The 26,235-nt window shown below is 47.4% G+C and overlaps 8 protein-coding genes across 8 annotated transcripts; 3 read left to right on the forward strand and 5 right to left on the reverse strand.

The window, feature by feature from the left end:
• Positions 1 to 194: 194 nt before the first annotated feature.
• On the reverse strand, positions 195 to 3,136 carry V8C40DRAFT_247406 (uncharacterized protein). The gene is made up of 3 exons (XM_083216318.1): positions 2,505 to 3,136; positions 649 to 2,442; positions 195 to 589 (listed from the first exon to the last, which is right to left on the reverse strand). The coding sequence occupies exons 1-3, from the start codon at positions 2,591 to 2,593 to the stop codon at positions 322 to 324; spliced, it is 2,151 nt and encodes a 716-aa protein (XP_083072826.1). The 5' UTR covers positions 2,594 to 3,136; the 3' UTR covers positions 195 to 321.
• Positions 3,137 to 3,844: 708 nt separating this feature from the next.
• On the reverse strand, positions 3,845 to 4,936 carry V8C40DRAFT_266691 (MIP/aquaporin family protein; the record flags this gene model as incomplete). Its single annotated transcript, XM_083219778.1, has 3 exons — positions 3,845 to 4,000; positions 4,054 to 4,594; positions 4,647 to 4,936. The coding sequence occupies 3 exons, from the start codon at positions 4,934 to 4,936 to the stop codon at positions 3,845 to 3,847; spliced, it is 987 nt and encodes a 328-aa protein (XP_083072827.1).
• A 1,270-nt stretch (positions 4,937 to 6,206) lies between these two features.
• On the reverse strand, positions 6,207 to 8,054 carry V8C40DRAFT_279904 (Dak1 domain-containing protein; the record flags this gene model as incomplete). Its single annotated transcript, XM_083221308.1, has 2 exons — positions 6,743 to 8,054; positions 6,207 to 6,676 (listed from the first exon to the last, which is right to left on the reverse strand). The coding sequence occupies exons 1-2, from the start codon at positions 8,016 to 8,018 to the stop codon at positions 6,207 to 6,209; spliced, it is 1,746 nt and encodes a 581-aa protein (XP_083072828.1). The 5' UTR covers positions 8,019 to 8,054.
• A 776-nt stretch (positions 8,055 to 8,830) lies between these two features.
• V8C40DRAFT_247411 (uncharacterized protein) lies at positions 8,831 to 10,466 on the forward strand. Its single transcript, XM_083216319.1, has 5 exons — positions 8,831 to 9,383; positions 9,466 to 9,488; positions 9,553 to 9,917; positions 9,981 to 10,021; positions 10,083 to 10,466. Exons 1-5 carry the CDS (start codon positions 9,118 to 9,120, stop codon positions 10,420 to 10,422), a joined length of 1,035 nt encoding a protein of 344 aa, XP_083072829.1. The 5' UTR covers positions 8,831 to 9,117; the 3' UTR covers positions 10,423 to 10,466.
• Positions 10,467 to 11,203: 737 nt separating this feature from the next.
• V8C40DRAFT_247415 (uncharacterized protein) lies at positions 11,204 to 12,416 on the reverse strand. The gene has a single exon (XM_083216320.1). The coding sequence runs from the start codon at positions 12,137 to 12,139 to the stop codon at positions 11,303 to 11,305; it is 837 nt and encodes a 278-aa protein (XP_083072830.1). The 5' UTR covers positions 12,140 to 12,416; the 3' UTR covers positions 11,204 to 11,302.
• A 167-nt stretch (positions 12,417 to 12,583) lies between these two features.
• V8C40DRAFT_247416 (uncharacterized protein) lies at positions 12,584 to 13,573 on the reverse strand. The gene has a single exon (XM_083216321.1). It carries the CDS (start codon positions 12,971 to 12,973, stop codon positions 12,701 to 12,703), a length of 273 nt encoding a protein of 90 aa, XP_083072831.1. The 5' UTR covers positions 12,974 to 13,573; the 3' UTR covers positions 12,584 to 12,700.
• On the forward strand, positions 13,307 to 20,210 carry V8C40DRAFT_275301 (WD40-repeat-containing domain protein; the record flags this gene model as incomplete). Its single annotated transcript, XM_083220689.1, has 8 exons — positions 13,307 to 15,454; positions 15,545 to 15,781; positions 15,849 to 16,354; positions 16,814 to 17,154; positions 17,213 to 17,570; positions 17,685 to 18,018; positions 18,214 to 18,576; positions 18,633 to 20,210. 8 exons carry the CDS (start codon positions 13,307 to 13,309, stop codon positions 20,208 to 20,210), a joined length of 5,865 nt encoding a protein of 1,954 aa, XP_083072832.1.
• A 1,151-nt stretch (positions 20,211 to 21,361) lies between these two features.
• V8C40DRAFT_279910 (ankyrin repeat domain-containing protein) lies at positions 21,362 to 26,081 on the forward strand. The gene is made up of 5 exons (XM_083221309.1): positions 21,362 to 21,541; positions 21,593 to 21,763; positions 21,813 to 21,837; positions 21,903 to 22,484; positions 22,537 to 26,081. Exons 1-5 carry the CDS (start codon positions 21,496 to 21,498, stop codon positions 25,910 to 25,912), a joined length of 4,200 nt encoding a protein of 1,399 aa, XP_083072833.1. The 5' UTR covers positions 21,362 to 21,495; the 3' UTR covers positions 25,913 to 26,081.
• The last annotated feature ends 154 nt before the right edge of the window (positions 26,082 to 26,235 follow it).

The following is a 26,235-nucleotide window of genomic DNA, read 5'->3' on the forward strand; positions in this document are numbered from 1 at the left end:
AAGCTCTATTTATACAATTGGCTTCCCTTTTATCTCAACATCCGCTGACTCTGAAAGAACCTTTTGCCCACATCTGCAATGGTAAGCATTGAGAAATATTATTCTCGGAATAGTTAAAACAAGTAGATCACGTCCACTGGACACTACGCACAGATCAGAGATACTTATCATTACGGTCATCGTCTGATTGCTAATGAAATAAGTATCTTTGTTTAGGTTTCTAAAATTCTATGCTATGAGATCTTTAAACGGTAGCAGACAAAAGAACTATCATGAAAAAGGAAAGAAGTAGAAGGCGTTTCGTAGTAATACCATCGTCGGCTAATGGGTCTCATACTGCAACCAATCCGATTCTACACTCGGCATTTCAACGCCCATGCCAAGTGTGGCGGGCCCAGCATCATAATCTAATAGATGCTGCTCTATTTCGTACGGAGCGGTAGAGCCATGGTCAGCCGACCGAGGGTAGTTGAAGAAATCAAAAATCTCGAGGTAATCTAGCTCGTTTGCAGAAGAAATTCGAGTTGAAGTGGGTTCCAAGGCACTTAGTCTCGTCGAACCAGAAACCATTGAAAGCTCATGAGCGTGTCTATCGGGAGAGTGTTAGCTTCAGGAGCCCCCTCAATCATCTGATCCGGTCAAACTTACTGCCTCATCTCCGCAAGGGTTTTGTCTCCTTGTCGCCCCTCCTCGGTCACTCGGCCCAGGATCGCCGAGTAATTTGCAGCAACCTCCCAGTATCGGCCCATCTCGGCCAAGATGCCCACAAAGTAATCAACGTTGGAGTCGATTTCACATCCCATAGTCGCAGCATGTACCAGAAGAAGCCGGGCCGACGTCCATAGCGAGAAGGCAAAGTGTGGCCCCAATAGAGACAAGCCACTGGTCTCGATTACGTCTTGGACGATGCTTCTGAGGCTTTCTACTGCAGAGAGACAAGTCTGCATTGCGCTGTAGGAAGGTACAAACACGTCGTTTTGGAGCACGGGATACGCCGCTGCAGAGTTGAGCCGAATGGTCGATACCACAAATGCGGCATGCAGCATGATCCAATTAATGATTCTGGCCCCGGGGTCAGAATGACACAAGACCGATATCTGACCGTATTCTGCGGGTAGGTCACGAAGCCAGGTGGATAGTTCGCCCTCCAGTGCGACAAAAGTGCTCTGCCAGCTCCGAACATCCTGAATTGAGTATATATTCAGTGGCTTCGCCAGGAAGTTGTGAACACGGCTCAAAATCCCAAGGACCTCGCAGTGGTAAGAAAAGCTGCCGAGGTTTTCTGGCGTGTTGACTGTGAGTCTCAACTTTGTTGTGTCAAGACCATTTGGCCATCTTGTCTCCACTGGAATATCACTCGACCACAAGTCGTATCGGCAGGGAAGAAATCTTTTCATTTCCTCTTCCGCCAGTATGAACTTGTATGGTGTTGCCAGGGTTGCGTATCTGTCCAACACATATACCATCCAGCAGAGCCTGCGTCGCCCTTCATCTTCAATCCAGGAATCAGGCTCTGGGAGGGCAACCCTGCGAGGCAATGCCTCCCTTGGCATCACCGGAGAGGAAAGGTAGACGCTTTTCTCCATGAAGAGGCCAAGATGAGTGATATTCTGAACAAGGAGAGACAAAAGGCTTTGTCCCTGCAGTTCGCTGGAAGTCCCCAGAACATCTAACGAGAGGAGAGTGAGAGCTTTAAGCGAAAAGAGATTGACATTCTCTAATGCGTACAGCTCTACCTTTTGCTTGCAACCGTTGTGAAGCTTTTGTTTTGCACTTGGCGTCAGGCGTGGGTCTGTTGCAAACCGCAGCGTTGTTGCAATAATAGCAAACAACACCACACGATCGCCTCGCGAGATAGAAGTAGAACCAAAATATGTTCCAAAGGTGGCTTTGCGGTCAAGTAAAGGAAACCATGTGTTGATATGCTTGAAAAAGAGATCTACCAGGACATATAACAAGTCGCTAGGAGGGAGGTCTGGATCCGTCGATAGATTAATCTCTTGTTCATAGACAGTCTTCACGTTTGTGCTGAAGCTTCGCGGTAATTTCACGCCGCCTGTGAGATTGAACGGCCGATCAAGGATAACCGTGGGAGACCGAACGCCTTCAGATACCATATCCGAGCGCGTGGACTCGGGAGATGCAGTAACATGCCAGCTGTGATGTCGGTCACGATGTGTCGATGGACTCTTGGACATGGGAGAATGAGAAATTTCGTGGTGAGCATCATGGCGCGAAATGTGATTGTCAACGCGTTGTCTCAGGCCTTGCACCAGAGCATCAAGGTGACCAAGTCGAACCTCTAGCTGGTCATTCCTCTCGCTCTCCTCAACAGCTTTCCGCTTCTCTTTGTAGACACATACACGACCATTGCGCGTACACCACCCGCAGGCTGGCCTCATTCGGTCGCATTTGACCTTTCGCCGCCTACACATTTCACATCTTTGGGTGTTTCAGTCAGCTTCAGCTTGCCTCTAGTCATTGTGACAGGGCCATAAACCTACGAGGCTTTAGAGATTGGTTCCTCTCTCCTTTCATGGTCTGATGACGCATCCATTGGAGTATCATCGGCGATCAATGCTCCGGGAGCCATTGTTGCGTCTAAGGTGTTTATAAATGCTTCGATCCGTTGAGACACCTGGCGTTATTATGGCAGCAGTCTCCCGTTCCTCCTCTTTAGGCGGATTATCACTCAGCTGCGAAAGATCCGCTTGGACGCATCACCATCCCTACCCCAATGAGGAATCCTTCTAGAAGAAGCTAAAGAGACATGTCCCTCCTCACCCCACAGGGAGTTTGCGGGGCTTCATGGGTCATGATGTGGACGCTACAAGGGAGGAGTTGCATTCATTCGTAACATTAAGGCTGTGTTTCGAGTCATATCCCCCGAGGCCTGTCGACTTCAGGACCAATCGCCAGCTCTCTTTGAAGATTCCCAAGTCTAGGTCGAATCTAAATACCACGTGGCTATTCCGCGATGCCCGGGTCTATAGCACAAGCTAAACAGGGCTAAAATCAACACCGCTGGACCTGGCGTTCCTGTTCAAGGGGTGGGCACGGTCTCTTCACCTTATCAGCTGACGAATGGAGATCTCCGGAGCTTGGAGGGGGTTGAAACCGTCAAGGAAGCCATCCGATAGCGCTTCATTACAAGTAGAGGTTTGTATTTGATCTCGATCCTGAGAGTTGGTTGGCGGGCGATAAGCGCTACGGAGTTCCCGAGTTCCCCATCCTTGGGCGCCATCCAACCATGGAACGAAGCTAGAATGCAGCTAGAAGGAAGCCCTTCTTGGAAGGTCTACCTCGATCCAATTAGTCTCGGGGAACCAGCGTTGGAAAGGTGGATATCGCGTATAGGTTGCATAGACTGATGAGCAAAGGAGCTGGAGGTTTACTGATACGATGCGTCTAGTATAGCACGGAGGCATGCGCATACAGTAGTAGTGCTTGCAACTGCAGACTCCTAGCATCATAGGTGTAAGTTGTCAGAGCCCACCTCGAACCCTGTCTTCACCAGAACATCATCATCCATAGTCTAAGAGGGGCACGTCTGGAAATCTTGCTCCAACTGCTGTGTTACATGTTGATTGGACATGATTAGAAACGTTGATCATTGCGTGATTTGGTACAGAGTACATGCACGCCATGAGGAGGAGTTCTAGGCTCGCTCTACAAATTGTACGTCACATTCTTGGCACACAATGCTTAGCCAGGGATAGAATAGAATTGATTGAAATGAGAAGAGGAGTACAGAAGAAGAATCCCAGTCATCCCCATACTAGATGAAGGTAATTGTTTGGCTTTGCCATGTATCCAAACCGTCCGAGTTGATGTGTCGGCGATCTCACACCATCGTTGGTCTTCTCGCTTTGGCACGAACATCCATGAATCTCGTGAAGCCCATATACGGGGCGTTGATAGGACTGTCACCGGTATAGATAAAAGTATCGTAAAGGAAGCCGCCGAATGTACAGCCCAAGAATGGGGCGATGACGGGAACCTATCATCCACTGTTAGTAACTTGGTCAAATTCGAGGATGGAAATGTGCATACCCAGAAGTAATAGTCTCCTGTTGTCCAAACCTGGTGTCCATAACCAACTGCATGAGACATGATTCGGGGGCCTAAATCTCTTGCAGGGTTGATTGCATAGCCAGTGTTGGAGCCAAAGCAGGCTCCAATCCCGTAGATGACAAAGAACAGGCCAAGCGGGGTCAGATTTCCAGCACCAATGTTTCCATCATCTTGCAGAGCATAGAGACAGAACATTAAAATGGAGCTGCCGATAAATTCGTCAAAGAATTGCCCCGTCTTGGTCAAGAATGGAGCTGGATATGTGGAAAAGATGCCTGCAGTAGACGTATCTAGGCCAACAGTCCGTATACCTTGTCCACCCTCGAACACGTCGATCGCAGATTTGTAGTTTCCATAAACGATAAGGGACGCGGCCATGGCTCCTAGAAGTTGAGCAAGAGCATAAATTGGAAGCTTCTTCCATGGAAACTTGCGGAAGATGCAATTGGCGAGAGTAACCGCGGGATTCAAGTGTGCACCTGATACGCCGCCGCAGTAAACACCAAGCATGACCCCTAGTCTTTCCATCTTGTCAGCAACAGTCTGAGTAAATGCCATGGGGTAAAACATACGCCCATCCCCAGTTGATATTGTTCCAGTCTCCCTTGGCGCCTTTTCCCAGCACCACTTGGGCGACAGATCCGTCTCCAAACAGGACGAGGATCATGACGCCAAAGAATTCAGAGAATGGCTCACGCATGACTTTTCGAAACTTGAACCAGGCGGTGGTACATTCTTCAGACACAATGACGTTCATTGTCACATGTTGGCCTTTCGAAAACCCGTCCTGAGAGAGAGATGACTTATCCTGACGATTCTTCAGATCGTCTTCGACACTGTGAATGTGTTCAATATGGCTCATATCGACGGACATTAGACGGTCTTGAGCCGGTGTAAACAATATTTTTATACCGTCAAGTTATAGAAGAGAGAATAACAGGTGTGGTATATCTGGTTGGCTGTTGACTTTTACGAGGCACGATTAACAGGCCGTAGAGGCATATATACTGGAATACTACACTGATCATGGCTTTCGCCCCAGGAAGCCCACTTTGCAACTTGTCCAGAATCTGGGGAAACACGGGGCCCCATTTTCTGGCCTGTTCAAGTTCAAGCTCGCCAAATGTTGCCCGTTGTGGAGATATAATTGAGAGTATAGCTCGGCAAGAGTGGCGTGCGTTCAGCCCCGGAGTCTCGGCCGCGCTCTGAAGTGACAAGTCTTTCGTCTGTCATGGGCTGTATCATGCTTGAAAGAGCCACCAGACGCCTATATTGGCTGAGAAACGGCACGTAGGGCCCATGATCCAATAGTCGGAAACATTCAGCACTGTTTGCTTCCACTAGTGCAGGTAATCAGCTGCGCATTCAAGCCACGATGCAAGGGGGTTTCGGTCTATGCACCATTCCGCCAGCAATATTCCGCAAAAATCCATAACGCCATAGGCTTTCAATAAACCAGAGATTCGTGATGCTGTCTTTTTCTGGAAAGTATAAACGCACTGACGTTCATGTCCATAGCCTGGTCAGGCATGGATCTTGCCGCCTCGCTGTTCTCGGAGCTGAGGCCGAGATGATGCTTACCGGAAGCTGAATACGAGGCTTCACCATGTTAACCACACTAATTCGAGTCATATACAGCGCCAAAGGCTGCCTCGGACACCAGGCCGAAGTACCAGACTTCTACTGACCACTACTGGCAATGGCCCGGCCCGCTGCCACCTCTCGCCCCTTTTTCATGCATACTCGGAAACTTATTGACTTCTTCCACAGCATTGGGCCAACACCGGAAGCAAAGGTAGCCGGCTTCAGGATATGCAGAGATGATATTAAAACAAGCTGCCATTAACCTGTGTAACAAGAGCTTCGCCGTTGAATCCGCGTCGGGCACGGTCCAGAAGTGCCCAAGCATTGGCTGTTACACGTCGCACTACAGAAATTAATTTGCCGTGCTAAATGTAGGCGTTCATTCGTAGCATGTGAACAGAGAATACCCTTGTTTGTGCCTGAATGGCTACACGTGTCCTCGGTGTGTTGATAAGAGTCTATTTTACTTAAAGCTTGATAACAAAATTTATGACATTGTGCCTGCTACATACATAGACTAACATAGACTATTATACAGAGTTGCTAGACTAAACTCCAGCAAGCCCAAGAAAGAAGGCTCGCAAACTCCAGGCGCCTGGGTCAGGGCATTCTTGGAACCCGGTTCCTCCTACGTAGACTGTCCGGCCGAGGCTGGCTTTCATACCCTTGGTCTTCTCTGCACCGACGCTTGCAGCCTTTGCTGCCTCTTTTATATCTCCAGTCTTTCCTAGTGTTTCAATGAAAGGGTGGAGGGCATCCACGAGGGTTCTATCGCCAGGCCTGGCGCTTGTATACTTTGACATAGCTGCAGAGCTCTGTTCTAATGCCTTGGCCCAGACTTGCGGTGTAGCTTCGCCTGGTGGAGAAGCAGCGAGAGATCGAACCAGAGCATTTAAGAAGATGGCATACAGAGCCCCGGACGTACCATCCATTGTCTTTTCGACAAGAGGCACAATCTCTGCTACGTCGACTACCGCGTCGCCGAAGAAATCTCTTGTTGAGAGAAACGTAAGAATAGCTAGTAGAAGGTTATGCATGTCAGATTGAAATGGTTACTAAATGAAGCTTCGGAGAGCTCACTAACCTTCCGCACCGCGCTTCAAGCCAATGCCACAGTCTCCGTCACCCACAACCTCGTCGTACTTGGTAATTTCCGGCTCTGATGCGACCACCCGCTCTAGGGCCCTCACGAGTGCCGATTTCGCAGCTGCAGGGTTTAGCTTGAGCCCAGTTGCTTGAACTGTTCTTACAGGTGCCTCCTTGTACTCTCGAGTTGACTGAACTTTTGCTTCCCATGTTTGTGTAGAGATAGGAGCGGACCATCCTGTAGCTTCTGAAGGGGCGTCGAGCAACTGGATCATCGTAGACCAGTTGATGCCCGTATCGACCACCTTAAGGAGCGAAATGCTGAATCCCAGGCCATTAAGACTAGTCATATAGGTACCGCTTAGGATTCGTACGGGGCGGATATTGTATTGTCCCTTCAGCTGTGTCACAACCTCCGTAGTGATGGCCCCCATCTCGAGAACACTAACACCACCAAGGTTGTTCACAAGAAGCACCACCTCATCAGAAGACTTGATGCTGAGAAATGCTCTGTCTTTGTCGTTCTCATCCAGCAATTGTGCTAGCATTGCAGCCACGAGTTCAGGCAAATCGGCTGTGCGTCTGCCGGACCCAGGCTCGTTGTGGATGCCCATGCCCAGCTCAACTTCACCAACTTTCAGTCCGTCATCCCCATGGGCAGCATGGCCTGGAACATGTACATGTTCTAGACTAGCACCAACGCTGACCAGATTATCAGCTGCCAATCTGCCGATCCTGTGCACCTCTGACAGGTTGGCGCCCTGTGCAGCGAGAGCACCAGCTATTTTTTGAACGAGCACAGTTCCGGCAATTCCTCGACGTCCTACTTTGCCGGCTTTCTGACGACCAACACCGACGTCGTCAGCAACTACCAGCATTTCGACGTTGAGACCCGCAGATTTGGCTTGCTCTACGGCCACGCCAAAGTTGAGAACATCGCCCGTGTAGTTCATGACAATGACAAGGACGCCTCGAGTTGAATCAATAAGACCCATGATTGCCTTGCGAACTTGTTCGGTGTTGGGAGAAGCAAAGATGGTGCCAGCAACGGCCGCGCTTAATAGACCATCTCCCACAAAAGCAGCGAAAGAGGGCTCGTGGCCAGAACCGCCGCCGCTGAGAAGGGAGACTTGACTGCTTCCATTGAGATTTGGACGGCGATAGATGGTCTTGTTGTCAGCATCGAGGGCGACGGCGGGGTTTGCAAGGGTGATGCCAAAAAGAGCGTCATTGACCAGCTTGGTTGGATCGTTGACGAAATGCTTAGATGACATGGCGGTGGGACTTGGAGTTTGGCGCTTGATTCGAAGTATTAAAGAGAAGGGTATATGAAGACAATATGCATAATCTGTTCGATAGCTTTCTAATACCAAGGACACGACGAGATATATATGTTTATTCCTACAAGCTATCGTGCCCGTCTAGCTAAACTAGCCTAGATAAAACATCCATTCACCGAAGACGACATTCGGGTGAATTGACGATGATGACTCTTCGTACAAATGATCCAAGCTTCATGCGCTCGGTAGGTTCGCTACATATTCCCCGATGTACATAATGCTATCGCCAAATAATTACTTGCAGCCATTCTGGCTATTGCCCATCGTCGCCAAACTTTATCGGGGGTCGCCCCGGCCAGCCCGAGGGTGGAGTGAGCGGTTTCTGCATGAACCGGGAGGAGAGAGGCTATAACCTGCGGAGTCCCGCTTCAGAACAGTCGATGGGAACTTGTTTCACGACCATGAGTTGCAATGTGGTCGGCTGATTCCAGCAACAGCCCCGACGGCGACACCAAGCAGCGATATAACAAGGTGTTGGTGGGCAACTATGGGAGCATTCTATCATCCCCAGCGCCATACCTTCAATTCCTGATAGTCAACAACCTTGTTGAAGGAATCCGACCCCAACTCCAGCTTCCCACGTGGCGCACGGCTAGACTTGGAGAAAATAACGTGGGGTGGCACTCAAGACATGGAGACAGAGGCTGTGGGGTCTGGGGATTGCTCAAGGCTTACCTCAACTAAAATAGCAGCCTAACTAGCACTGCAGCTATTAGTCTGGCTCAGAACAAGCTTCGATGGTGATTTGTTCATCAGGTTTTGCCCCATAGTCTTTGGCCAGTCCTTGTCTCTTGTGGCTTCAAGCTGGAAGCTAGAGAGTTTGAACCGTCCAAGTGAAGCTTAGCATGTCCTTCTGATGACCTTCTGGAAGGATGGCAGTTACCCCATAAACTCCCCCGCCCTCCCGACTGAGTGCTGACTTCGTTCAACTTTTGCTTTCCTTTGGCTATGAATGTGTTGCTCATGGTCTTGCTTTCTTTCTCTATACACAATTTTGTGGGAGCGTTGACACAGCTCTCGTGCCGATGACAAGATGGTGTATCGCGGATTTCTCGTCCCAGACAACTACGTCTCCGAGACTCCCGATGACACCGACATGAACATATCCAGCATTTTCTGGGGACTCTCCTTAGGAATTGCCATCTTTGCGGCAGTGCAGGCAGGACGGCAATCTTACCATTCCTGGAAGCGGAAGCATAGGATAATCACTTATGTTGCCTTGATTTGGGGCGAGTGGATAGCAAGTATCATCATTGGGGCTCTTACATGGTGTTTCCAGCGCGAATATGTCGGTCCTAGGTACGTATCTGCTACAAAATCTTATTCTGCCACCGACATAGCTCTTCTATGCAGATTAGGTGTTCTAATTGTCATTTCATAGTTTCCAACTGTTCTTTCTCATCTGTACGGCTTCCCCTAGGATATCATATCTCTGTCTGTCAGATACTAACCATTTGCCCACCTACAGCTTGCTGTTGGTCGCTTCAGATCCAGCTGCTAATGCAAATCATCATAAATCGCATTGCTTTTTTAATGGCTGTACCTGGAGCTGCACGAAGCCTTAAATGGGGCGTCTTCCTCCTGTTACTCCTAGTCAACATCAGTGTGATGGTTATTTGGACTCCAGCCCATCTCCAGCTTTCACCTCGTTGGATCCACATAAACGATATATGGGACAGAGTGGAAAAGGTAATCTTTTGCATCATCGACTTGACTCTAAATGTTCGCTTCATGTACTTGGTCCGGTCTCGCTTGATCAAGAGTGGGCTGTCCAAGTACATACCTCTCTATCGGCTCAACTTGGTCTTGGTCTGTTTTTCCATGTGCCTTGATGTAAGTACTTGATCTGGTTAGAATCAGATACAGGTTCAGCAGCTCATGCGCAACACTTAACAGGTATCATTGATTGGTCTTATGTCGTTACCAAGCAGTCTCAGGTATGTCCTTATACCCAAATGCGCAATTCTCTAAGATCTCCTAATAACTAACGATCTTCAGCTATCTGCAGTTTCATCCAGTTGCATACCTCCTGAAACTCTCCATAGAAATGAACATGGCAGAGCTCACCGCGAAAATCGCAAAATCTCAGAACTTGGGTGCCATTCAGAGACTAAGCTTCATCACACCCGCAGAACAGAAGCACAAGCATGATGAAGGAAGCTCCGTTCATATTGAGATTAGAAACGATAGGGATATTGAGCGAGCAGTCGCACCACCTGGGCGTATCCAGGTAACAATGAAGACTGATGTGACGAGGCAGACGGTTGACGAGTCTGAAGACACTGGGAGTAGGAATAGCTCGACGCAAGAGTTAAGGAAACCTAGTATGAGTTTCTGAATTTTGTTTTATGCAGCTACATTTATATAGAAATTAGAATTCACCGACTATATCGTAAAATCGTTATCTGAATAAGGTCCAATTCTGTTTTCAGCACGCCATGTGATCCAACGGCAGCTCCGTCTTCAACCATTAGCCATAAGGCGCTTCTCTATTTCGTATCTCATAAGGTTCGAATTTGCACCCCCACGACCCAGTTACTCCCTAGACCCAACAGAGAAAACATCATGTCTTTTTACAAAGCCTATCTCGCTCAGGACGGTGAGATGGTCCGATAAAGACCGAGGCGGGGCAGAGGCGTAGCGCTTACAGCACACGGGTGAAGATCCTTGTCGTGAAGTGGATTGACTCAGTCAAAACCCTCGTTAGTGCCATCATTCTCGGCATATGTGTCCGATCAGCCCGAATAGTAGTTTGCTTTCGGTGTTCAGCAAGATGTTAGCTCAAGTTTCTACTTAGTCGCTCGGGAGATGAGAATGAATTCGGAGCAACCTAGCGAGCGAGCGAAGAGATGAATCATCGCCAGCCCACGTGGACTGTGGAATTCTAGGTTAGTCTCGCAAGGGTAAGATGGAGCAGCCAAATAGCGGGAGATTTCCAAGTTTGGGTTTGACACCAGCAAGTTCTCTCTGTCCATCTAATCACTTATTTACTCATTGAATTAATAGTTTCAAATACTGAATAGCATAGCGGCTAAGGCTGCTGAACTGCATGAATTGCGCATAAATGTAACATTTACGTCTGAATCTTTTTCACATCTACATGTAGTTTTCCCAGCATACGATGGGCATCTCTGTTCATTTGACTTCTCTATGTAGACATATACATGGTTTCAAAATCTCGTTCATCTCTTCACATCTATAACGGGATGCAGTTATTTTCATTCGTTTTGGAAGAGCCACTCATGTTGGGCTTGGTCAGGATTAACTTCCGTAATGCCTTCTTGAATTGTGACCACTTCATCAACTGTTGCACCACCATATTCAATTTCAATTTCTCCTTCTTCTGCTTCGTCGCTGGTACTATCCACGAGCATGGCGGCCTTGTGTCGATAGTCATCCAGCTTGAAAGTCGTTTTCGGACCCCAACCCTTGGGTTTAATGATGAGCAGTTGGTATGCAAAGATGATATCATCTGCGGCTTCAAATCCATTCGAGGTGGCCGTCGTTATCTCAATATTCGCATTACCGCCAACAGACATATCTGGAGCAACACTTTCTGTCATTTCGGCAGACAGTCCGCGTCCGGATGACCCATGGTGAGTTAACTGGAACCCTTTTGCAATTTTCAGACCAGTCACCATGTATACTGGGCTGCGAAGTAGGCCATCGGCATTCAGAATACTGCTAACAATTGGCTCTTTGGCAATGGCTTGGATGTCTTGCATCGAGGGCTCATCTCTAAAGTAAGTGGTCTCGAGAGATTTCATGACAATTTTGACAGAATCTGCTTTCTGACGGTTTGGCCCAAGTTTGATGCTCAGTTGATTGAATAAGCGGGTCCAGATGCTCACATTCACACTCCGTATCTTTTCAGTCTCGAATATCCAGTTATTCTCCGTTGCTGTCTCCGTCTTAGGTAGAGGCTTGGTCGGCTTGGAGATTGCATACTGAGGGCGGAACGGATCAACAATTATGTTTCCAAGAGCAATCGGGCCATTTGGGCGGTAAGTCCAGTTCGGCGCAAGTAAGTATGTGGGATTTTGAACGGAAGGCATCTTCAAGCAAACGAAGCTACTATTGTGACGGCTTGTGAGCAAATTATTTGGGAGAATAGGAAAGACCTCATGCTCCTTAACGATCAAAGTGCGGGGTGGTACTGCTGACCACTGAGAAACGATTTATAGGTACGATCCTTAGATCCATGGAACTGTTGCTGTGAAACTGTTGATATGCGGAAACATAATTCATAGTGGCATTCACACCCTGCAGGGGGTTGGGTATATTAGCTGTAAGAACAAAGTTATTCTAAACATAGTCGCCGACATTTTGTTTATAATTGGGAGCTAACTGATGTTAACTTTAATTAAACCATATTCAGGACTTTGTAGCATGCAGTAACCCTTTATTATCTCAAGCCGTTCGTAGGGTAGCATTCAAATACCAACCCCACAGATGAAATCACCTATTTTATGCATGCTGCAGTCAGTGAGCGGAAGGCGAGTAAGAACACGAGAGCGGGATTTGTGTGCAGACCAGAGGAGATTGAGTTTCTTGGGTCACATATCATAAGAGATTAAAAGTACGGAATAGACCTCAGTCAATTACAGCTGACATCTTCAAAGTGATGGGTCAATTTGCGTTCTCTTACAATGAGCGCCTCTTGGCGGCTGAAGAAGAGAATAACCCCTCATTGAACTCCAATCAGAAGCAGAGCTTGCCGTTTTGTTACCATCCGTGGCTGGCTGAAGTCGCCCATTGAGGAATACATCTTCAACTGCACAGCTTTCAGCTAATTCGAGACTTCCGCTTTGACATAAATGCAACCACATGGCGGAAGCCATAGGCGCAGCGGCAGATGTGAATACTGCAGAAAACAACGTGTCGAGCATTTATTCGCTGGATTCTCTTTACAATTGATGCTGCACGGAGATCAACCAGGGTTTGAAAGCTGCGGCCCCCATATTGATGAAATACTATAACGTCAACATATGTTATTCAGCTGTTTACTTCAAGGGGTGTTAACCAAACTGGTAAACAATTGAGAGATGATGCCTTCAAAGGAAACTGCTGGAATTGCCATCAGCGTGACGTGTTGGCAAGCTGAGAATATAGCTATATAAGTCGCCATGAAGGCAGCATAACACATTGTTCATACCATCGCACAACAGCGCAGAATATATCTAGCAACTACATCTAAATTCTGCCTTCTCTCTTCTCACACTATGGATGTTCCCTGGATCATATCAGGGTCAGAGGATGGAACGATCAAAATCTGGGATCGAGCTACAAGTCAATGCATCGCGACACTCACGGGCCACAGCGGTCCCATACAACGCTTCGCATGGTCACCTATTGTCCAATCACTTGCATCAGCATCAGACGATGGCACAGTCAAGATATGGAATGTAGCCACGGGCGAGTGCATATTGACGCTCAATGATCATATCGGTGGTGCTAATGGGGTCGCTTGGTCTCCCGACGGCAAACGGCTTGCAACCTCAGACGACAACGCAATCAAGATTTGGAATCCAGCCACAAAGCAATGTGTATTCACACTAGGAGGCCATGACAATCGTATCAATTCCATTGTTTGGTCACCAGACGGTACAAAACTCATCTCGGCATCGGCTGATACGACTCTCAAGATCTGGAGCTTGGCTACAGGTCAATGTATTACCACTTTTGAAGGCCACAGTGACGAAGTTCTTTCAGTTGCTTGGTCACCCGATACAGTTCACATTGCTTCGGGTTCGAATGACAACAGTATCAAAGTATGGGACGAAGCTACAGGCAATTGCACCTTGACACTCAATGGCCACAACTCTGCTGTTCGCTCTATCGCCTGGTCGCCTAATACAATTCGTCTTGCATCGGCATCACTGGATAATACTATCAAGATATGGGACACATCGTCAGGGCAATGCACAATAACATTGGAGGGTCATGAACAGTCCGTCACGGAAGTTTCATGGTCGCCCGATGGAGCCTGGCTTGTATCGGCATCGGACGATAGTACTATCAAAACATGGGATGCAGTCACGGGCCAATGCTTATCAACACTTACAGGTCATGAAAGTCCTGCCAAAACGGTGCTTCCTGTGACAAAGATTAGCAAACTACCTCTCGGCCAACTTAGGTCGTTGCTCCCGCGCAAGGACGAGAAAGACAATGCCACAGTGATCGCATCGGGTTCCCAAGACCAAACAGTAAAACTTTGGGATCCAGAATCTGGTCTCTGCATCAAAACACTGGAAGGCCACACTGGGATAATTTGGTCAGTTGCGTGGGCTCCTGATCAGAAGCATGTCGCATCTGCAAGCGACGATGCGTCAGTTAAGATCTGGGATTCTACAACCGGCCTTGCCAAGTTCACGCTTCAGCATAAATTTCCTGTCTACTCTGTTGACTGGTCTCCCGATGGCACTAAATTGGCTTCGTCTTCAGGAGATGGAAACGTTTGGATCTGGGATATAACCTGGGACTCAGATGTGGCCCCGCAAGCTACCATCCTCACCAACACTGGCAATGCGACAACACTTCTGGCCTGGTCTCCAGATAGCACTCGACTCTTATTTGCATCGCCGACGGATAGCAGGCTGAGAATCTGGTACTTGGCTGCGGGCGAGAGCTCGGTTATCGAGTTAGACGTCGACCGCCGGGTCGATTCCATTGGCTGGTCACCGGACTCTAAACTCTTCGCATCCGGAGGTAACGATAACGAAATTACCATATGGGATGCAGATACGAAAGAGAGTAAATTGTCTCTCAAGGGTCATCGGGGTTCGATTCTTGGACTTTCATGGTCATCTGATGGTACCAAAATTGTAACGGGATCACAAGATCGTATAATCAAAGTATGGGACCCAGTCTCTGGCAACTGTCTCTCAACATGGGAGGGACACTCCAAATTTGTACAGTCTGTCTCTTGGTCTGCGGATGGAAAAGATGTTGCATCAGGATCACGAGATTACAGAGTCAAAATTTGGGATGAGGCTGAAAATAAGTGTAAGGCGACACTCGAAGGGCATACTGGTGAGGTTTGGACGGTTGCTTGGTCGTCTCATCCCAAGCCACCAACTCCTCCGCCGCCTCCAGGACCTGATCCTGACTCCGGCTTGGCTCGGTGGATGCAAATTTTCATGGCTTTGCAGGGCCGCCTACATGATTTGGAGGCGAATATCGATGGCGTTGTCGATTCGAGTGTCAAGGCAGCACTGGACTCAATCGCAAAGGGCCTAGCCAAGTTCAACGAGCTCATCGACCTTTGGCCTGACTATACTGGAGACGATGCATCCAATGAAAAGCGCAAGGCCATCATTCAAGAAGCTACAGATCTCATACAGACTGGTGCTGGCTTTGTGACCGGCTCAGTCGGTGGGGTAATTCCTCAGGTAAAGAACTACTCACAGTCACTTGTGTAATTACGTGCATATATGCTAACATACGTAATATTCTTACAGTTAAACGACATTGAACAAGAACTGAAGGAGAAGAAAGCCAAGTTTTACGAAGAGACGGAGGAGGAGAAAACCGAAATAACATCGTTGGAGGCAGACATTGACTCGGCTATAGACAAGATGAATACCGACCAAAAAGCGTATGAAGAAGCTCAAGCCATATTGCTTGCAAAGATAGAGGAGGTTTCTCTGGGGGCTGCCATGCAACGCCAGGAATCACTCAAGAAGAAAACAGTTTTGGTACGCACAGTTCAAGTCTGAGATGTACAGCGATGCAGTCAACAGCTAGGCTAACCATGTTCTGCAGGATGGAATAAATTACACATCGCTTCTTGAAGGAAATGGAACGCTGGACGACCTTCAACAAGCCGGTGAATTGGCCTACTTGATTCTAGACAGGGCTCAGAACAAAGTCCGCAACCTCGAGTTCCGATTGCAAGCCCTGAAGCGCATCCAGAAGAATCGGCCCATGGTCCAGCGAGCGATTGGCAGGGCAGAAAGGCTCATATCTATCTTGAGAATGATGACCCAGGGCTTAAGCAACGAAGATGGCGCTATTCTAGCCGTGGTTAATCTCATCTTGCCAACCATCGAAAAGCTCGGCAAAGTGGGCGAGCCGCCGTACAATCGCCCACACCGCAGCAGCGAGGATGATTTGTGCACTTATATCTTGATGATTCACAGAGAATCTCTGATTGATGTGGCATTTGTTGAAAGTGCTAGGAAGGCTGTGGCTCAAGTACGGGATTGGTTCGATGATGACATTCCGAAGAAGACTCAGGATGAGATTGATGCGATTGTTAAAAACCCTTTGTACTGAAAATGATTTAACCAGTAAAAAATTTCTTTATTCTTTTATTTTGGTCTTTTTTTTTCTCTCTGGTATGTAGAAATCATGTCGGCGAACAAGATGGGCGAGGAGTATGGGCACGACTGGCCTTTCTCGCACGTTCAAGATACATGTACTGCTGCATAAATCCATCTCGTATTTATATTCCCACTGGTCACCAAGTGTTTATTCGTGCTAGGTTCAATTTATGGCATCTAGCTTGGGGGGAGGCACGGTCATTGACCCGTGCTTGCGCTCTAAGTACATGTAAGATTGCGAAAGCTTGTCGCCTGCTAACGGGGCAACGGTTTGTTCGCAAAAACATTGAGTGTTCAGTCACCTCTCACTCCAAGCATCTTCTGTTCTATACCCAACTATCGTTCAGCTCAAGCGCAAAGACATTCTTTTGACTGTATCATCACAGGAAAAATGTCGTCATCCAGTCATATCAGGGCATCCAGCAGGTCCAGCTCGTCCAGTGAAGAGGACGCCCCGGGTGATTCATATTCACATTCACATTCGTCCGATCCTGAGGGAGTGGATGCCACCCAACAGCTACCAGCTCCAGCAGAAGTCACCAATCCTTCATTAGAATGGCATAGTGGGTGCGCACTCATCATCGATGACGGGTTCCTAGGCGGCGAGGAGCTTGGCTTGCCAACCGACATTCGCAGCCGACTCATGGTGCAATATGTCTTAGGTCATCCTGCGTGGCTTACATTCACCATTGAATTTCCCCGTGCAAGTGAAGGAGAGGAAGAGGGTTTTGGAACGTTTTACTTTAGTGAGATCCTTGTGAATCTCGATTGCTATCTGTGCTAACACGCAATTTACACGCCTAGTTATCCCACGTCGATATCAAAAGCCCATGCCATCTTCATACCACAGAATACAAGTCAAGTTTCCCCTGGGTAAACTGGTTCATGCTGTTAAGCCTATAGAGCCAGCTCTAGTCAAATCACTGCCTGAAAGAGGAAGCAAATTCTCAGTGTTCGAAATTGATGTCAAAGATGGCTCAGATCCTGTTGTCATTGATTTTGGACTGCCTTTCGACAACCCAGGCCATCCGAGCGACGGATGGATCAACAATTCACAGCCCATCGCTGGAAACCATACACTACTGGATGTTCTCTCCCAGCGAACTTTCCGTTTTGTGGTAGACTCGCCTTCGGAGGATATCCCGAAATCGTTTGTCCTAGAGTACATTCCACCTTCCTTTAACTACCCTTATGGCACAGATCACAGCTGGGATCTTGGGCGCTATAACCGAATGCTCTCCTAGGCAAAGGGCAGCTCATTTTTACCAAAATGGAGATTCAAGGATGACAACGATCATCTTACAGCGATGACGCAGTCCCAAGTTCAAGATTTCGTTTGGCTACATGCGGCGGCCGACGGGATTTACAAGATCAAGTTGCGAGCGTCCTTTGTTTCAACGAGTGGTTCGCCATCATCGTATATCGACGACTTCTACGTCGTCGTGCAACTGAAGGAGTTCCCCAGTCGGTATGATGCTGCTTTGCGCTGCCTTCTCAATAGCGACACGCTGTGCCTACATATTTACGATCCTGCCGTTCGAGCTCCTGTCGATCGCGAGAGGCCAGCAAAATGGCCAGCCCGAGTCGTTCACGGCTCCACCATCATGAATGTACTTGTACACCAGGGTATAGCAGATGAAAACGCAGTTTGCAATTCGTCAGATGAGCGATATTTGATCCTTGCAGTGCGTCGGCCAAAAGAGATCGAGTGTCGGCCCAATTTCAATATCATGGTAGTGGGCGATGAAGGACGAAAGGATTACTTGGTATCGTTTAATTTCCTCGCGGACTCTAAACCATGCCAGCGTAAAGTCGAGGCTGTGCTGCAATTTCACCCCGATGCAAACCCGACACCTCGAAGGCAGGGCGGCCTGCAATTATTCGGAGCCAGGAGCACTGAATCTCCTACCTCATCTAACATCAAACTCAAGATGAGACTGCACAGAGACCTTTTACGCGGGTATGGATTCTTCAAAATTCTGCGGGAGAATGCTGAGACGCAACCACCGATGCAGCTTGCACAAGGCCGCCCTTTGCCAGCAGTAAACCTGCTTCCAGCGTCCCAGCATATCGTCGACGCTCTAATGGAGGATGTTCTCCCCAGAGATCGCAAAAGGTTCTGTACATATCTCAGCAGGGTACCACTGGGTCTTGGTCTTATCACAGGCGTAAGTCTGTTTGCCCTGATCCTTCGAGAGACGATACTCACTAATTTGAATGCAAGGAACCTGGTTTTGGAAAGACAACGGTCCTCTCCGTAGCCACGCTCGGCATGTCTATCGCTCTCGGGCCGATCTATGCATGTGCTGCTACCGACGTCGCAGCTGACAACTTTGCGGAGCATCTCAACCGAATCTCTGAGAAATTCACAAGTCGGCTCAATGAGGCCAAAGCGTTGGGCGAAAGTCCAGCTAGGCGTATCCTCATCGTTCGTGGCTACGATATAGATGACGAGGTAGCTGCCTTTCACAAACTCCTCGAAAATCCTCGGATAGGTGATAAGGCAGCTCCTCCATATAATTTTGCTCTTAAACCGAAATGGAGACTGCACTTATCCCTGGCATTCTGGCTGCTTGTGGCCCTACGATCGCCTGCTGTTCGTCCATTTCATTGTGATGATCCCGTAGGAATACAGTCGCTGCAATCGTATTTACATAACCAATCGAATCTTAAGCGACTTCGCGATGTGGCAACTGGAGTAATTGGCTATCAAGAGTACAAAAATGGCCATACGGTGGATGCCGACCGCATCAGGTTCATGTTCCGGAACATTTTGCGCTGTACTAACATCCTTTGCACGAATATATCCCTTTCTTGTCAAAGGCCATACGATTCCTGGAAGAGCTTAGCCAAGGGTATCGCAGTGGACGAAGCAAACAATGTTGGCCGTCCTGACCTCTACTCAGTATGGGGCAACACACTTCTCCCGTGTCTCCTTTGTGGCGACGACAAGCAGCTGGAACCTCGTGTGGTGAGTTTTGGACAAAAAGATGAGAAAGGCCACTTCGTAAACAGGCTTGAGGACGATGGTAAACTGTCCGCTCTTCTTTTCTTCAAAGGGAATCGCTGGCCTGTGTTTCGCTTGAGGACCCAACTCAGAATGGCCACTGGACTTTTCGACCTCTGTTATGAGGTGGTCAAAGACATGTCAGATTTTCGATACGGACCCGATTGCGACATCAGTTTGGATCGGCATGCGTGTGGCCGTGAACTGGAAGCCTTTCTACAGAAGAGATTTCCTGGGTTGGCTCTTCCTCTCGGTGGCATGCTCTCAGAGGCGTTTATCAACTGTACAAGATCCAAGTTTTATTTCAGTCCAGTGACTGGGTCGGGGTGGAATCCGGCTCAATCCAGGCGCGCTCTACACTTTGTCCGCGACCTAGTAATACAGACAAAGATTACTCCCGCCGATGTCTTCATCATCACACCCTACGAAGCCAACGTCGATTTCATCGAGGGTGAGAGGCAAAAGCTATACTACTCAGCAATCTCATCCATGGCCCCAGCTGCAACAGTTGATGACTTCCAAGGCCGTCAAGGGAACATTATAATCCTTGTGACGGCAGCGACAGAAACTTCAGAGATATCAGAGCCAGGCTACATCTCCGACATACATTATCTCTGCGTAATGCTCAGTCGTCACATATCCGGATTGGTCATTTTTGGTGATCACAGCATCCCGCAAGCGTGTGACATAAGTAATATCCAGAAGGATGTGGCTGAAACCGATAAGAATCCCATGAAAAGCATGTTGAATATCTTGATGCGGAAAAAGCGAGTTGCTACACTACCGGCCTTTTAACTCTCAACAATATCACATCCGACGTCTCGTAGTTGCTTTGCACTACGTGTTGTAATTACCCATCAAACCGGCTATTGCATTACATATCAGACTATAGGAATACTTGAAGAAATTACTCAAGCGAAAGAATGGATGAGTAGTCTATAGCGAGAGAAAAGATAGCGATGAAACACGTCTTTCTGAATATACTCTATCTTGACTATCAACATTTTGCGGCTAGCGGTTCTTTCTTGTGAGGACGCTGTTTCTAGAGTAGCTCCTCAGTGTACGTATTGGATCCTCATTGCCCGCTATACCTTTTGAGCCGAAGTAGATAGCGAATAATAACCCCGAAGTTTGATTTGGAAACTTCATTGTTTGAAATGGAATTTTAATTCATCTAGCTAGAGGGATGTCGTCACTGTCGTGACCTAATCCAAGGCTTCTTAGGCAACCGTTCAAGAAGAAAAGAAAAGAAAGACAGCTGCATCGCTAACGGTCGGTCGAATGATCGCCGAGATCGCCGATGGAACAATTACGCTATCTCGATTTATCGGCTTTTTAAATGTGATCAAACCCGTTTTCGTGCATATATCAGCTACGAATTGTTGATAAAAATAGCATACCGCATCTTGGCCCCATGCAAACCTTGCTGCGATTCACTCGCGACCACGGCCCTGCTCAAGCCGGCAGCCAAACTCATTACGAAGCTAATGCAGCATGATGTATCCGTGCCCAGCCCTGTCTAGGTTATTTTTATCCAACAGTCGGCTCGACTTGGAATGTCGTGTTCTCCTGTGCATGAGATCCTCGTAAAAAAAGGATGCACCTATTAATAGACACTCATCCTACGATGGGCACGTTACATGTCCTTCATTGGTTCAAATTGGCTAACACCGATTTCCGCTTCAATTGCTTTATTCAAGTCTTAGACACATAGCGGTATGATACGGATTGATAGACTATGATCCAGCCATCCCCACGACAACAGTGTGTGAGTGAGGCGGTGCAGTTCCACCCCTGCCTAACTATACTATTCCGCTCCGGCAAGCGGATCACTGGCCCATAGACCTCGAGGCTGCAGTATTCCGAAACACTGATACGTGGGAAGACGCTGGTGATAGAGCCGTGAGTGGTGGAATTGAATGGGCATGGCCCGTTGGTGAAGAGCGTATAATGTTGACAATTACATATTGGTCTCTTGAAATGAAAGGATAAAGTTTTCTTCTGATCGTCAGTTTCCTGGAGATTATTATCACTCTTAACCATAGGACTAGGTCAATCTTTGGGTCAAGCTCCTATTACCATGTCTGAAAAAAATAACAACATTAACAAAGAAGGCAACATTACTTGTAAGTTTCTACCATCTACTATGCTAACTTTAATAGTGCTAACACGTCTAGATCACCCAAAAGTAGCCTCGTCCCCGAAGCATATTGCAGAAGGAAAGCACAGAGATTTGAAAGCAAAATGGCAAAATTCGAATACATGCCAATGGCTAATACAAGAGAGTGCTTTCCAGTCCTGGGAGAAAATGGAGGCAGAATACTCTTTACTCTGGCTTTATGGCGGTCGTAAGTTTTCCCACTTATAGCAGACAGCTTTATACTGACTATTAAGTAGCTGGATGTGGGAAGTCAATTTTGATGTGAGTTTCTATACTATCTGTCCTTGTCATACCTGTTATGAGTAGAGAATAATCTTGGTCTTTAGGTCTCGTGTCATTGAATGCATTCATCAGAATCAGTTCCTGATAAAAGGCCCCGATGCGGTCCACTTGCTCTACTACTATGTCGGCTTCCATATCGAAGACAACCAGAACACGGATGAGCTCTACCGAGATATTTTAACAACATTTTGGGAGCAAACGATCAACGAATCCAGCGACCGAACGACCAATACATATGATGAATATTCTAGCCTCGAGGAAATAGAGAATACTCTGCACGAATTGCTTATTTCATCAAAACGAGATATATATATTGTCGCTGACGCGCTTGATCAACTTCCTGACGTCACACAGGAACGATTGATTTGTGGTTTCAACGCATTAGCTCGAAAACTCCGATATGAGATGAGCAGCTACCGCCTTAGCGTAGCCATCAGTTCTCGCCATTGCAATTGTACCGATGAGCTGCGAACACGTCGGCTGTTCCCGGTTCAAGTTACAGCGGAGAAAAACAGGGGTGATATCGAGAAATATCTAGAAGAAAATCTCAGATCAGCACTCCTTGATGGAAATTCACAGCTTAAGGGGCGACTATTGGACGAGTTGGCCCAAAAGGCAGACGGAATGTAAGTGCTGTGAATCCTTCTATTTATACTTTTACTGACGGATAAAATTCAGATTCCTATGGGTTCATCTACAAGCACTAAGCATACGCAATATGAAGCAAGAATCACAAGTCATAGAGGCCTTACTAAAGCTCTCTCCCCCAAGGATATTGGAAGATCTATACAAGACCTATGCTTATAAGTTTAAGGTCTTACAAAACACAACAGAGCAACAAATAGTTCAAAGAGCGGTAGCCCTACTCGCATCTAACATAGGGTCAATGTCGAAAGACGCCCTGCGCATAGCGCTATCACTTGATGCCGACGGGACCATCAACAAGAAGCTTCATCAAGATCTGATTAAGGATACCTCTGCGATTGTCATGTCCTCTGAACATTTGATTCAATTCAACGAGCACCTTGGGACTTTTCAATTCTGTCACATAACCGCTTTTGAGTTCTTTAGAACATACGAGCTAGCTGTTTACAACCTCCAGATTGCAGAGCTCTGTTTATCTTATCTGCGCTCTCTGCAATTTGGCCATGGCTCTCTGGACGATGCTACATGGTTTAATACCGAGAACATTGAGTTGGTGATACAAAATCACCCATTTCTACCATTTGTCTCTTCAATATGGGCCATAAGTATTCAGAAGAGTTTCATATCCAAGGATATCCTGGCTACCGAAAAGAGGTATTCAACAGTCCTCGACCTGCTTCAGATCTTTTTTGCCAAAGGTCAAGGAGGCAAACTTAGGAACCTTCAATTGGCATTTCAAATCCATTTGTTTAATATGGGCAAGAAATTGCCAGTCGGAGTTCACCACGAGCACATTGTTAGCTATTATGGCCTCGCCGGGCTCTTCGACATTTTCGTGGCAAGGAAGTGGTTCGATGTCACAAAGCTTGATGGCGATGGACTAACTCCCCTCCACTGGGCTTTACGGAATACGGTGAAAATATACGATACCAGCTCCACTATTGCGAAACTGATACAGAACGGTGCGAAGATCAATGCGAGAGACAAAGAAGGTCACACTCCTCTACACTATGCGGCTCGTTACGGAAATTTACAAGCAGTGGAACTTCTTGTTGAAAAGGCGGAACTCAATTTTACAAATGCGAATAAAGAAACAGCCCTCGTTACGGCTTGCAGAAAGCATCATGAAGATGTGATATTGCGCCTTGTTAAGGCCGGGGCAGACGTAAAGATACAAAGCTCTTTCGGCACGGCTTTACAAGTCATATCCTTGATCGGGTGTTGCCGTTGTGCCAATGCAATCCTCAAACGTTATGGAGATTCCAAGATGATCATTGAGAAAGACTGGCCATTCGGCACTTCTCTCCACTCTGCAGCATTTCACGGCCACTCGGAACTTGTTAGACTACTTTGCTCGAAACGTATAAATATCCGTGCAACGCACAAAATATACGGAACCCCAGTAACAGCTGCCGTCATGGGGCTCAAACCAAGACTAGACGTGCGCCCATTTCTGGAAACTATCAAGATATTGCTCAAGCATGGTGTGAAAGTCAATGATCAAAGCGGTACACTCGGATCAGCTCTCCGGGCAGCAGCATACCATGGAAACAGGGAAATGGTGATTCTACTTTTGGAGAACGGCGCCAAAATTAGTAAAGCTGGAGGACGAACGGGTACGGCGTATGAAGTTGCAAAAGCCCGTGGACATACAGACATTATGCATGTTTTGTCGGAGAGAAGCAAAGGGACTCTGGGTCACGACAAAGACCACGACCTCCCTTGGAATAACCGTCAACAGGTTCTGCGGCAAGACTTTAGGGCGAATTCCAGAGCCGGTAGTATGGAAACGATCAACCGTGTCATCAAACAATTCGAGAAATCTTTGAAGAAGGAAATCCCAAATGGTGAAACCATTTTCCTCAAAGCATTGGTTAGGCTAGGTAAAGACGCCTTCAATGACGTGATTGAGTTGGCCACAATGTCGCACAATGACATTGACGCACCTACAACAAGACAAGACAATGACCATATATCACGTCTCCGAGACGATTTGTCCGAGTTCTTTGGCTTAAGCTCTGCTAACAAAGACGGTGAACCCATCTTGGATCATGGAGCTGGCGCTGATGGTGTGGCATCACCTCATATCAGCAGATCGACAAATACACTTGTCCAAGGCAGCCATGGAAAACACTTCCCACAAGTCTTATATCGAATGGCTCTGGCTGCGGTGAACATTTTGGACACTGCTATTGCGGCCAATGACAGACAGCTAATCCGATTGATCACGAACTCATGGGTCGAAGCACTGAACAATCTCGTCTCCTATCCTGGATTGGGAGAGCCAGTATTGGAAATGACAGTCCAGAGGCGTGCAAATGAGCTCAAGAGACACCTTATTAACGAACACCTGAGTTTGAACCGAAAGTTCCAAAAAGCAGAAACTTCTGTTCTGCCTGGCGTTGAACTGCTTTTGGTGGCTGTTGAGCGAGGCAAAGGCTTCCGGCACTTGTCCTTTATTATCTCTAAGCTCTGGATGATTGCTATGAGTGACGTAGTAGGGCATCTTGGCAAGGCAGGAGAAGCACCGATGCAGGAACTGATTCGCATACTTTCGAAGCGATTGTCAGCAGCAGTCAAGGCTAAAGATCAGCTCAATGCTGAAGTCTGTGGACAGGCTGGCATTGAACTCCTGAGAGCGGCAACGTTGAGTCCTAGGCCAAGATTGCTATCCAGGTTCAGTGAGAAATTGGTGATGGAAGTGGGAGCGAGAGTTGTGGAGAGCATGGACTCCATGGTTGACAAGATTACAAACATGAGATGGGAAGAATACCAAAGCTGCTGCAAGCATTCGGAACATGATGAAGCTCTTGGCCTTACTCTTGTAGGTCTGGGAGTACTACACACAGCTATCAATCAGGGAACCGATTCTGTGATATCAAAGTTGCTTCCTTTTGTTGAATCAGGATTTGAAATGGCTCGAGAAGCTCATTTGGATGGCCATGCATCTTCTGGCAACGATATTCCGGTCAGCGACCTAGAGGCTATCTTTGATACTACTATCGACCTGCTTGCAGTAAGTGAAGAGATACAGCCTGGCAGTTTGAGGGCTTTGGCCTTGAAGATTCTTGCCTTTTTGGAAGTCAAACCAAGCAACTACCAGCAAAGCGTTATAATGCTCGTCTTTCAACGCGTTGAAGAGGCCGTTCGCATCGTTAACCCTACTGAGCGAAGAAAACAAGTACTTCGGATTGCTAGGATGATTCTTGCTTTCGCAGATGCTGATATGGATACCAAAGAGAGATATCTCACCGTTAGGCTAATTTTTGATCAAGTAACTTCGGGGCCTCTTGCCAAATTATTACCGACTATCGCAGAGATAAAAGAGCTAGCTGGATATAAAAAGGTTATTGAGCATTTAAAGAAGGAATTGGAAAAGACAGAAGAACGTAAAGATGAAAGAATATAAGGATGCGAGATCTTGCTGATAAACGTTCTGTGGCTAGTTGTTCCTTCTTTGTGAAACCGGTGTTTCTAGAGTAGCTCTTCAGTGTATCCAATTCACATGAAAATAATAGTGCATCACTTTTATGCACTGTTTTTAAATGTAAAATTTGTAGCAGCTATGGCTTCTACCTATTCGGGTGAATAACAATTGAACGTGGCCACGTATTTCTAAATGGCGGAAGAGGTTAAAATGACACATGTTCGTTATGAACAGCGTTAGGCTGTGTTTTGCGCCAAGGAAAGGCTCATGCATCCTAGGCCTCTTAACTCTCCGAAACTCTTTAA

This window comes from Trichoderma camerunense (genome assembly GCF_050948025.1).
Source record: "Trichoderma camerunense strain CBS 138272 chromosome Unknown V8C40scaffold_10, whole genome shotgun sequence".
In the NCBI taxonomy this organism is placed as follows: Eukaryota; Fungi; Ascomycota; class Sordariomycetes; order Hypocreales; family Hypocreaceae; genus Trichoderma; species Trichoderma camerunense.